The 12,898-nt window shown below is 38.1% G+C and overlaps 1 protein-coding gene across 9 annotated transcripts in view; it reads right to left on the reverse strand.

Moving 5' to 3' along the window:
* LOC132815671 (alpha-1,6-mannosylglycoprotein 6-beta-N-acetylglucosaminyltransferase A-like) overlaps nt 1-12,898 on the reverse strand; it is a 91,995-nt gene that overhangs the window by 21,387 nt on the left and 57,710 nt on the right. For all 9 annotated transcript variants that reach the window (XM_060824697.1, XM_060824692.1, XM_060824690.1 and 6 more), the window contains 5 exons: nt 9,861-9,994; nt 4,936-5,066; nt 4,390-4,539; nt 2,472-2,618; nt 650-766 (listed from right to left, as the gene is read on the reverse strand). In XM_060824697.1, the coding sequence (XP_060680680.1) occupies nt 650-766; nt 2,472-2,618; nt 4,390-4,539; nt 4,936-5,066; nt 9,861-9,994 (679 nt within the window). The remainder of the gene's footprint in view (nt 1-649; nt 767-2,471; nt 2,619-4,389; nt 4,540-4,935; nt 5,067-9,860; nt 9,995-12,898) is intronic.

Below are 12,898 nucleotides of genomic sequence, written 5' to 3' on the forward strand. Positions count from 1 at the left end.
ACTACATTTTGAGACAATGCTTTCAAACAAAGTGCTGTACAAACAATTCCTATTCTTGACTCTGGTTCTTTTCCAAGTTACCTCAAATCTGTGTCCTTTATTTACCAACCCTTACATCACTAGAAATAGTTTCTCCAGATATATTGTCATAACCCTTCATAATTCTGAGTACCTTTGCTAAATGTCTCCACAATAATTTTTGGTCTAAAGAACAACCACCTTCTGTAGACTCTTCAGATAATATCAGTCCCACATCACTGACAGTATTTCAGTGAATCTTATCTGCATTGTCTCTAAGGCTTTGGCCTTCCTTCTAAAATATGGCATCCAGAATTAGACACAAGATGCCAACTGTGATCGATAAAGGTACAGCACATTCTCCCTATTTTTGCTTTATTTTGTAAAGCTAAAGATCACTGCGTCTTACCACCCTCAAAGCTTCGTCTGCTCTTTATTCCCAGGTCTCTATTTATTAAAACTGCACCGTTTAGTTTATTGGCCTCTCCCTACCAAACTGCATTATTTTACACTACTGTATTTATTACTAATCTGTGTTCTCCTTAGGTCCAAAACAACACTCCTTATTACTTACAGTACAATAACGTATAAATGTTCAACAAGTTTGTACTTAGTATGTTTTTGCTCTTACCTTCTGTTCCATTATTTGACGCATTGCTTCTTTTAGTTCATTGGGATTGTCAATGTTAACTGTCCAAACATGGGGCTTCCCAATATAAACCTCGGCATATGGATGCTGAGATGAGAGCTGTTAATAGAAGTGAAGATTGAGTTTTAATTCCGGATACCTGCTGCATTAACATAATTGTCTAACTGATTTTCAGAATGGCCAACTTTAGAAAAGAGTAGGGCACTAAAACCAATTTGTAAAGATATTTAAAATTGCAGCAAAATGGATTTTCAGGAAAAGTAAATGGAAAATCCTTGAAAAAAAGGAAAAAGTCTTCTCATCTAATCATATAATTCTCAAGACAATCCCCATATATAAGTGATTTGACAACAGAAGAAAAAAGAAGAAATCACTGGATCATCAGGCCAAGTGTTCAATCAAAATCAACATCTAAAAATTGTTTTGTATACATTTTGGGCACAAGGTTCATGATTTGCCTCCTGCTTCATGACTTAAGTGCTTTCTGCCTGAAGCTCAGCATGTCTTAAGTTGTTGGCTAGCTGGGAACCTAACATTCTATTTGGCTTAAAACATCCCAGTTATCAACCATATGGGGAACCTGCACAGAACCACAAGGATTTGTGTCTGATTTCCAGCACTACAATTCCAAATAAAGGAGCAAACACCTGAGCAAAATGAAGTGCCTATAGATCGCAACCCCTGTAGCTCACTTGGAGTGGACAGGTGCGGAGAGAGAGACATATTTTCACATCAAGTGGTAAAGTTAAACTGCCACGGTTCTATAAACCAAAGGCTACTCTCTTATTAGAGAGGTTAAATCATGAGAAGTCATCTGAGGGGCACAATGCCTCAGGCAAGGTGACAGGTTCAGAAGGAGAGTACTTTCTGCTAACCTCAACTAGTGTAGGAATTTAACCCAAATTGTTGACATTACTTTGCACTGGAGAATTTCTGTCCACCAAACTCAGTGAACTGACCCCCAATAAAAATAGAGGGTTATGGTGAAAGGAGTGAGCAGGCCTGCAAAATGCCAAGTGATACCAACATTCCTACACTCGAGCCTCAAGGACCTGACAGCAGTGCCAAAAGATGTTTATAATGTCATATGGACTGTCAGTGGATGCATCTGTATGTGACAATTCCTCCCTAGCATACCACTAACATGCTCAATGCACCACATCATTCATCTACCAGCAGTCCTAAACTCTCAAGATACATGTCTACCATTCAGATATTCACAAACTTCTGGGATTACATGGCTAATTGACTAGAGCATTTGATCGAGGTGAGCAAGATCTCCACTGAATCTCCCTACCTCCAATGAGCAATATTACAACCCCTAGGCTCAACATTTACAACCTTGTTTAACAATTCCTCCCCACTGAGCCACATTAAGGCTCCCAAAAGCGTTTGACGTTTCCTTAATTTTGTATCCTCGACCACCATTCCAATATTTAGTTACTTCACTTCCTAATATTTAGCCTCAAAATTTTCCTCGAACCAGAATACCCCATTCTGGCCAGAATATTCCCTTCTTCCACCCTGTATTCAACCTAATATTGTTTCTATGTTTCTCTTCCCTTCCCAGCTCTGTATCTTAGTTCCATTATCCTTAATCCCCACCTAGTTTGTCGTAAAAAAATTGTTACAATGCAATACCTTTGGCGATTATATTAATTGGTGTATCATTACCTAGTAAGGAAAGTGGTCAATGAAACACATTTTCCCAGTGCAGTATAACATTTATAAAAATGACAAACTAAAGTTATAATTCAACAACTCTACAATTCATATTGAATGATGAATATTTTGTATACAACACCTCTCTGAATGTTGGTTTCCCTTGAAAGAAATTAGTGTTCTTCCTGCTCTTTGGAGGGTTAAATTTTGGGTTCAGAAATATGCAACCATTTGCAATTGCTTCAAGAGGTGCTGGGCCTTCATAGGGAAACCCTAGCCCTACAAAAACCTAAAGAATAAAACAATTATTTTACACATTAAAACTTCATTCATCACTTTCATCATATGAAAAATTCTTACACATTTTGCCAATAACATTTATTGATAGTAGAAATGTTGTTCTCGTTAGGGCATAGAATGAGTACAACCCGAAGGCAAAGATACTTTAGTGCTGGTGCTGGCAGATTGGAAAGAAATTGAGGTGAAACTCATTTCTGCTTCTTCTTCCTAGCCTCATTGAAAAACATTTGCATGGTCACTGTGTATGGACTACTCAATATTAAAGCTTAATAGCAATGAGACATTGATCACCATTTAGGAATTAACAAAACATCAAGGAATAACCATAGTTTTCCAACTATTACCGTGGGCTACGTGAATCAGGCTATCCCTTCAAGGGGGAGATAAATGTACTTTCTACAATCATTTGCACTTTAGTGTCTCGGGAATACTACCAAACAGATATCAGTCTTCAAACTTGTATAATCTTGAAGGAGCAAATATTTTGTTTATTCAATATCTACAAATTCATAGCTCAAGTCTTGATGAATTCAATGAGTAACTTAGGGTTCCCAAACCTTGAGTTGCAACTCAGGATGAGCTAATGGGGTAATGAACTCCCCTTCTCCAATGCAGCAAACTGTCAATTGTGGAGATAAAACAAGGTCCTGATAGACTGAATGTGAACAATTTTCAAGAAAAAGTGTCAGCAGCACTTAGTTGTTATGTAAAATGACATTTATATGACAAAAGCACGATGTTTAAAACAAATAAATACTGCAGATGTAACATTGGTATAATATACATCATTGCACCTTGAAGTAACTCATACTATTTCAGTGTCTTGAGGCAAACAAGTTTTTGAAGATAGTGCATACTTTCTAAAAGCAAGATAAAATTTAGGATAATATTTGTATACAGATTATTGGCAAAACTTATTTTAATGGCTATGAAAATGGTTTGTTACTTAAGCTTTATAAGTGTGTGTCTTGCCTGGGAAAATGTGAGGCTATTAAAAGCATCATTTTCTCCCCCCACCGGCTCACCCTATAATAGCCTTGACAGGTAAAAAGAAAATCTGATTTACCAAGACTTTGTAAGCAGATCATGACTGCAACACAGAGTCTTCTTTGAATCCTCCTGCAGAAGAGGTGTCATGGAACTACATAATATGTACACTTATTGAAATACTAGTCTTGAAAATACGATGCCAAAGAAAACAACTGATCAAGATGTATAATGTACTGAGTGGTTTGTTGATTACATTGTTAAAGATAACACAATTGATGGGCATTGTTTAATTGAAGACAAAGATCCAAAGGCTTCTAGATTGGTTCTTTCAGTTTCAGAAAACTAGACTTAATTAAACACATTCTTTCATTACTTTCCAAACAGTTTCCATTACTTCCCTCTGGAGGACACATGATTTGCATATTCAAGTAGGAGCTCCACTGCCTTGTATCTTTATACACAAAGAATTGAACGATTAATAAAAGAACTGGTTTCAACTATTTGAATCCTTTGCAACTTCTTTTGTGTTAAATATAATAAACATTGTCTTGTGTGGAAAGAGTTTGATTCACTCATTTTGTTGATGTTTCTTGCCATTTGATTAGGCAATCTCACTTCTATGTTACGATCATGGTATAATATTTGCCTAAAGAATAGTCCACTGGACTTTGATGAATTAACATGTCTAATTTAAACGTACATTTGTCTTCTTTTAAATACATCCATAAAACTGATAACAAATTACTACAAATTGTTAATATTTGACAAACCTTAGTCCCTCTTAGCAAGAGGTGAAGGTCATGCCCACTGAGGATCCCATGATTAATTATAAAATTAGGTAAAACAACATTATTTTCATTGTGAAAAGTACCATGGATCTCAGCATAATTTTTGACAATATCCAGGAAAGATGATTTATCCTGTGAAAATCAGAAAGCATAACTAGAAATGGAATATTCCACATCTTGGCTAACAAAGGCTTCTAAAACAAACCATTCAAATTAAATATCATTAATGTAACTTCACTAAGGTACACCAGCTGTTTAGAAAAAGGCAAAAAAAATAGAAACTGTTAATTACTTGTTCATAAATCACCAGTAAATTTTGTAATGCTCTAGTATCCTGTTCCATTTCATTCATAAATGGTGTGAAAGTAGTGAACTTGGAAATAATAGTAAGAAAATTATTAGAAAATCAAAAGTAAGTACAAGTGCAAAGAGGTTAACACCTGGAACAAGCAGTAATATATTCTTCAGAATTAAAAAAGGGCAATAAAAATATCAACAGTTTAAGGGATAAAAGAAGACAGCACATACCTTCCAATAGCCCGCCAGTTTACCATAAATTAGAGCTTTATTAGTTCTTGGTATTTTACTGACAGTAATATTACTACTATTCAAATGCTGCTCCACCACAAAGCCCAAGAAACTGTTGTCAGGTGTATGAGCTGGAAAATACAATAAATTAAACATTCTTGAAGACATTATCTGGTAATATATACTAACAAATATTTATCAAAACATTGAGAGCCCTTTAAAGATATAGACTGATATCATGTGGTTACTTGAGTTGTGAAAATATGACTACTGTACTGTTGTTAATCACATTTTTGTAAAAAAATTGACATTTGAAGGAAATGTGTCATGTAAAACTGACTTCACTTGCTATCTTAACTTTCAATCAACCTATGATAAAAATTTAATAAGTTGGACAGCTGCTTATTAGAGTAAATCATGAAATTCATGCTCACAAGATAAATAAATGAATGATATTTAAAGTACTTCCAGTAGTTACATTCTTTTTCCATTCTAGGTGACAAAGTCCCCATTTATATTGGGTTTTATCACAAATTAGTCAAAATATTTTCAGAATGTTTGCCTCCACAAACATTTTTTTTCAGTAACTTGAAATGTTAAAACAAAATAAAGTAAATAAAAATTACTGCAGGAAAACTTACATATTATTCAATGAAAGGAATTTTGAACATATTAAGTTTTTATTAATAAGATATTTTCCAAAAGCTTGAGTTGGATATTTTTGCCATAACTTTAGGAGCTGAAATTAAATAATGCAGTCTCACCATATGCCATTAATCTAATGTTCTAGGATGCATCAAAAAACTAAAGAACAATTGAAAATCTTTATTCAAATAAAAAATAAATTCAGTTTTTCCTTTAAAACAAAAATGATATGTAGGAGCAGTTTGGTGTCATCGTTGACTCCAAGATGAACTTATTATGACATATCTATGCCTGCTTCCACCTCTGCAATATCACCTGACTCCTCCCCCACACCAGCTTACCTGTCGCAGAAACCCTCATCATTGCTTTTTTTTTAAACCACTAAACTTTATTTTCTCAGAACAACTCTGGCTCAAACCAGTCCCAAATATTCTAACATCCCAAAAGTTCTTCAGAAAAGGAAATTTGCCTTCTTTCCGCTTACATTTGACTCCATACACAAAGCAATTGGTTGACTCCTAATAGACTTCTGAAATGAGTGGAGGCAGCAGGTCAGGCAGCATCTGAGGAGCAGGAAAATCAACATTTCGGGCAAAAGCCCTTCATCATTCCTGCCTGATCTGCTGTGTTTTTCCAGCACCACTCTAATCTCAGACCTCTGGAATGACCTAGCAAATCACTCAATTCTACCAAATTTCTGCACTAAAGTCAAAGAATAAAAAACTAGGCAGATCACCCAGCATCAATTTAGGAATGAGAAGTTACAAAGTTACACTCAGCAAAGCAATCCTGAAAAGTCCTCCTCATGAGTATCAGGGAACGTGGACTAACTTTGGGAATGCTGTCCCATAAACTGGTCAAGCAATAGCCTGATATAGACATGTTCATTGAATCATACCTCACAATCAATATCCTAGATTCCTCCATCACCATCCCTGGGTATAGCACTGGCAGCACTGATTTACCAGAGGTGGAGAACAGAGGATACACAGTTAGGAGTCACTTCAGAAATTCTCAACACTGGCTTATAGAAACTCATGGCATCAGATAAAACATGAGCAAGGAAACAGCCACCTATTATCAACATTATGCTCACTCTTGACTGATGGAATCAATGTTTCTTCACTTTGAGCACCACTTGGAAGAAGCACTGAGAAGCACAAAAGTACAGAATGTACTCCACGTCCCAAATTTTCTAATCAAGCTGATTATAACGTACCTCTGGAGCAGATGGGACTTGAACCTAGGCCTCCTGGCTCAGAAGCAGGGACACTATTAAAGCATCACCTCAGGGTATCCAAACCCTAATTATCTTCAGCTGATTTGTCAATGATCTTCTCAACATTATAAGGTCAGAAATGGAGATCTTCACTGATGATTGCATAATGTTCAATATCATTCGTAACTCCTCAAATAATGAAGTAGTTCATAATCTCATGTTAAACAAAATCTAGACACCATCCAGGCTCAGACAAATGTTAATGGGCAAGACAGTTGTCGTTTGAGCAGGACCCTTCTTCAGGACTGGGAAGAGGAAAAGGGATAGAGACAAATAGGGGAACTTCCTCATTAGGTCCACTTTCCCCACTAATCTTCTCTCCACTCCTGACACCCTCCCTTGCCACAGGTAAGAGATGCAAAACCTGCGCCCACACCTCCCCCTCCATCCAAGGCCCTAAAGGTTAATTTCAAATCCAGCAGAGGTTTACTTGTACATCCTGCAACCTCATTTATTGCATGCAGTGCTCTAGATATGGTCTCCTCTACATTGGAGAGACCGAGCACAAACTCGCAGAATGGTTCAGGGAACATTTCTGGTCCATACACACTAACCAACCTCACCCTTTCTGTGGCTATCCACTTCAACACCCCCACCCACACCCATAAAAGACATATCCATTCTGTGCTCCTCCACTCCCTACACAAGGCCACCTGCTAACTGGAGGAGGAACACCCATCTTTCACCTCAAGAGCCTACAACCGCATGCATGAGCACTGATTTCACCAGTTTCTAAATCTCCCCTCCCACGAACCCATCCCAGCTCCAAACCTCCTCCTCAGATCTGCCCTCTTGATCTGACCTACCTGTCCACTTTCTTCCCACCTATTTGCTCAACACTTCCCACCAATCTATCACTACCACCTCTGACCTTCACCCATCTATTGTCTACCTTTCCCCTTCCCCAGTCTTGAAGGGTCCTGTCCGAAACGTCAACTCTCTTGCTCCTCGAATGCTGCCTGACCTGCAGAGCCTTTTTCTGCGCCACACTTTACTAACTCTGACCCTCCAGCTTCTGTAGTCCTCACTTACCTTCCAAATGTTAATGGACCACACAGTACCAGGCAGTGACTGTCTCCAACAAGAGAGGATTTAACCATCGTCTTAACATTTATTGGTATTACCAGCCCACCATCAACGTCCTCTTAATTACCACTGACCAGAAACTGAACTTCACCATCAATTTAAATACTGTAGCTACAAGACATTACCAAAAAATAGTCTGAAGATTATCCAAACAGCACCACTCAGGAATGTGATGGAATTGTCTTCATTTGATTGGATGCATGCAGCTTCAACAATAATAGAAGTTTGATACCCAATACAAAGCAACCCACCATTTGTAGTTTACGTACCACCCTAAACATTCAGGCCCTTCATAAGTGATGCACAATGGATGCAATAAAGTGTACTATCTACAAGTTGCACCACAGCAACTCTTACAACCTACTCCTGTAACAGCACCTTCTAAATTTGCAACTTCTACCACTTAAAAGGTAAAGGACAGCAGCCAATAGTAAGACTACCTTCAAGTTCTCCTTCAAGTTATTCATTATCCTAACTTGGAACTCTTCTGGAAAATAATATCGCAGAATTGCCTCCCTAACTCTTTGCTCATTTCAATACCATTCATGTTCATAGAAATCACAAAAGACCATAAGACATAGGAGTGGAAGTAAGGCCATTCGGCCCATCGAGTCCACTCCGCCATTCAATCATGGCTGATGGGCATTTCAACTCCACTTACCCGCATTCTCCCCGTAGCCCTTAATTCCTTGTGACATCAAGAATTTATCAATCTCTGCCTTGAAGACATTTAGCGTCCCGGCCTCCACTGCACTCTGCGGCAATGAATTCCACAGGCCCACCACTCTCTGGCTGAAGAAATGTCTCTGCATTTCTGTTCTGAATTTACCCCCTCTAATTCTAAGGCTGTGTCCACAGGTCCTAGACTCCTCGCCTTACGGAAACAATTTCCTACCGTCCACTCTTTTCAAAAGGATCTAGCTACACTAACAAAATTAGCTTTTTCTCTTACGAGCGAATCTAACCAGCTTCATCTTAAAATTTAATAGGATCACCATTGCTAAATCCCCACCATCAACATCTGGGGGCTATCTTTGACCAGAAAGAAAACTGGACTAGTCATATAGATATTGTTGCTACAAAAGCTGGTCAGAGGCTAGGAATACAGCTAGAAACTCACCACTGACTCCCTAAAGCCTGCCCACCATCGAAAACTATATACATCAGGAATACAATAGAATATGATCCATTTGCTGGTAAGTGCAACTACAACACAGAATCTTCACACCATTCAGAAAAAGAGAGTCTGCTTGATGCACCCCACGTCCTGACACATTCACTTCTTTCATGAGCAATACACAATAGCAGCAGTGTGCACAAATTCACCAAACTTCGTCGAACAACATCTTCCAAAGCCATCATCTGAAAGGAAAAGAGTAGCAGATACATGGGAACACCATCACCTGCAAACTCCTTTCCCTGTCAGTCTCCATCCTGAATTGGAAAATATATTGCTGTTCCTGCACAGTCATTAGGTCAAAATCCTAGAACCTCCTCCTGAACAAGATTGCAGGTGTACCTACATAAATCAGACCACTCACCACTGCCGCCTTAAAGACAAAACAGGATGGCAATATATGCTGCCCAACCAGCAAAACCTAAATCTCCAGAATGAATTTAAAAAACTCAATCCAAACCTCAACATTTAAAATTTTTTTTTGTTTTTATCATGCACCATTTTATGTTGAAATGGACCTAAAATCTAGATTTATGTTATGAGCAAGCAAATTACATGAAAAATTTATGCAATGGACCTGCTACAAAGTGTGCTTTAAATAAAAATGTTTGTAGAGATTGCAAAAATTAGATTGATCTAGAGTTGCATATTTTTTGCGGGATATATGCATATGTGTAATTACAGGAGTACAGTCAGCAATTTATTTGTGATACATGAGTTTTACATGTATTTACTTACGGAACATGTTGTAAAACTGCTTAGGAATTAGATTGAGTTTGCCCCAGGGAGATCCATGGTTCTTTTTCTTGGCATACTCAGCATGGTTAAATTCTGGTTCAGTTCCAAAAGAATCAAGAACCCTCAACAAGCATCTAAGAAAGGATGCAAGAAGTATGAAAAATATTGGCATGATGATCAAAATTTTCAGATTATCAGGGAGACAATGACAGTTCGTTAAGAGTCAAAAGACTGATTTACCAGTTTTGAATACTTAGTTCTGAACTTCCAAAATATCCATGTGAATGTGGAGCAATTTAAAATTCTCTAAGCATTTGTGTAATTATTGAAGATACTGTAATGATAACTGTTCCAAATTCCTTCCATTGGAAACACCAGATTTTTGGAACAAACCACTGCCCTTTATCTGCATATTTTGGCAGGCCTTTGCAAAACTCTGTATATCATTATTCATTCTAAACACTAAGAAGCAAACTCAATTCACTTCTTCACATTTATTTTACTGGAATTGCTTGCCACCTTTTTCAATCACTTGCATTGTCAGTGTATACTCCCAACAGTATTTCAAGACTGTTGTATAACAAACAAAATCAGAAATTGCTGAGGAAACACACTGGTGTGGTAGCATCTGTGGAGAGAATGCAGAAAATTCAGGATTGTTCTGAAGAAGGGTCACAAGAGCCAAAGGTTAACTCTGCTTTCTCTCCAAATGTGCTATAAGACCGGAGAGTTTCCAGCAACTTCAGATTTTGTTTTTGATTTCCAAAATCTGCAGATTTTTCTTTTTCTTTGTATTAAACACGTACTTGTCCCTCCGTGGTTTATCACATCTGTCATCCATCAACTTTTTACAGCACAGATCCAGTTAAACACTAGATAAGTTTAAGAAACATTTTTTTTATTTCCTTATAGGATGTGAGCATCACTGACTAAACCAGCATTTATTAGTCATCCCTAATTGCCCTGGTGGTAAGCAGCCTTTGTGAACGGCTGCAATCTTGAGATGCAGGAACACCCACAGTGTTTTTAAGAAAAGGGTTCCAGAAATTTTACTTGGTGCCAGTGTAAGAACAGTGATATAGTTCCAAGTGAGGATATTGTGTGACTTCTGGAGGAATTTTTTCATGATGGTCTTCTCATACATCTGCCTTCATTGTCCTTCTAGTGATAGAGGCCATGGTTTTGGAGGTACTGCTGAAGGAACCTGGGTTAGTTGGAGCACTGTATCTTGTAAATGGTGCACGGTTGTGTATGTCAGCGGTGAAGTGTGAGAAAGGTTTTCAGAAATAGACATGAATGGTGAGGAGGCTCAAGAAACTGAATGACCTATTCACTCCTGTTTTTAATTCATGAATTTGTATTGTGCAGGTGATGAATGGGTTGCAACTCAGGCAGATTGTTGTCCTGGATGGTGACAAGCCTAAATGTTGATTGACTTGCATCCAACCAGGTTCTTGGAGAATATATAATCACATTCCTGATTTCTACTTTGTAGATGGTGGACAGAGGCTGGGGAATCAGAAGATGTGTTGCTCATTGCAGAACTCTCAGCCTCTGACTTTCTGTTATAGCCAAGTATTGTACGAACTGGTCCAGTTCAACTTCTGGTCAATGGTAACCCCCAGGATTTTGACACTGGAGGATTCAAAGTTGCTGATGTTAGTGAAATTATTAAATTCTCTTTTGTTGGAGATGGTCATTGCCTGACAGTGGTGCAGCAAGAACATTACTTGTCACTTATCAGTCCAAATATTGCTTGGGATTTGCTGCATTTGGACGCAGGCTACCTCAGCATCTGAGGCAATGTAAAATGGTGAATATTGTGCAATCTTTCATGAACACCTCACTCTGACCTTATAATGGAGGGAAGGTAATTGATGAAAAGGCAAAAGATGGTTGGGCCTAGGACACAACTCTGAAGAACTACTCTAGTGATTTCTTGCAACTGATCTTTCAAAAACCACTATCATCTTCCTTTGTGCTCAATATGACTCCAACCAGTGCAGAGTTTTCCTCTTGATTCCTACTGATTTCAATTTTGCTGGGGCTCCTTGATGCATACTTGGTCAAATGCTGCCTTAATGGCAATGATAGTCACTCTCAACTTACATCTGCAGTGTCCACGTTCGGACCAGGTCTGTAATGAGGCCAGGAGTTGAGTGGCTCTGGCAGAATTGCAACTGATAGTCAGTGAGCATGTTATTAGTAAACAAATACTGCTGGATAGCACTGTCAACATTTCTTTCCATCACTTTGCTGATGTGTGCAATAATTGATTGGGTGCACAATTTTTCATATTGTTAGGTAGATGCCAGTATTGTAACTTCACTGGAATAACTTTGCCAGAGTCAAGGCTAAATCTGGAGCACAAGTTTTCAGTACTATTGCTGGAATGTTGCCTTTGCAGTATCCAATAGCTTCAGCCGTTTCTTGATATCATGTGGAATGGCAAAAATGGCTGAATGGCCAAGAAAGAAAGGGGTTGTGATGGATTATCCACTCAGTACTTCTGATTGAAGCAAGACACAAGTCTGCAGTATTGGCTTTTTCAGTAATGTGCTGGGCCAACCATCTTTGGACATGGATTATTTGTGGAGCCTGATCTTGCTGTTAATTGTCAACCATCATTCACAATTGAATATGACAGGTTGCAGAGCTTTGATCTGCTCCATTGCTTGTGACATTGTTTACCTTTGTCTATTTCATGCTGTTTCTGCTGTTTGGAATAAAAGTAGCCCCCTTTTGCAGCTTAACCAGGTTGACACCTCATTTTTAAGCTTGCCTTCCTTAATTCTTCATTGAACAAGGTGTGATTCACTGGCTGGATGGTAATGATTGAATGGAAAATGAGATTACAACTCTAATTACATTACCACCATACTAGTACCTTCCAAATCTAAGGCAATATCTTATTGAATGGAAGATACACACTTGCATACTACAACCAACTCATACATAAATTAGAACCAGTTTACTTTCTCTTATGGATTAACTTCAGCAGCATGATTTTGTTTCCATAACTATACTATTTGTTGTTT

Source organism: Hemiscyllium ocellatum, chromosome 5 (genome assembly GCF_020745735.1).
Source record: "Hemiscyllium ocellatum isolate sHemOce1 chromosome 5, sHemOce1.pat.X.cur, whole genome shotgun sequence".
In the NCBI taxonomy this organism is placed as follows: domain Eukaryota; kingdom Metazoa; phylum Chordata; class Chondrichthyes; order Orectolobiformes; family Hemiscylliidae; genus Hemiscyllium; species Hemiscyllium ocellatum.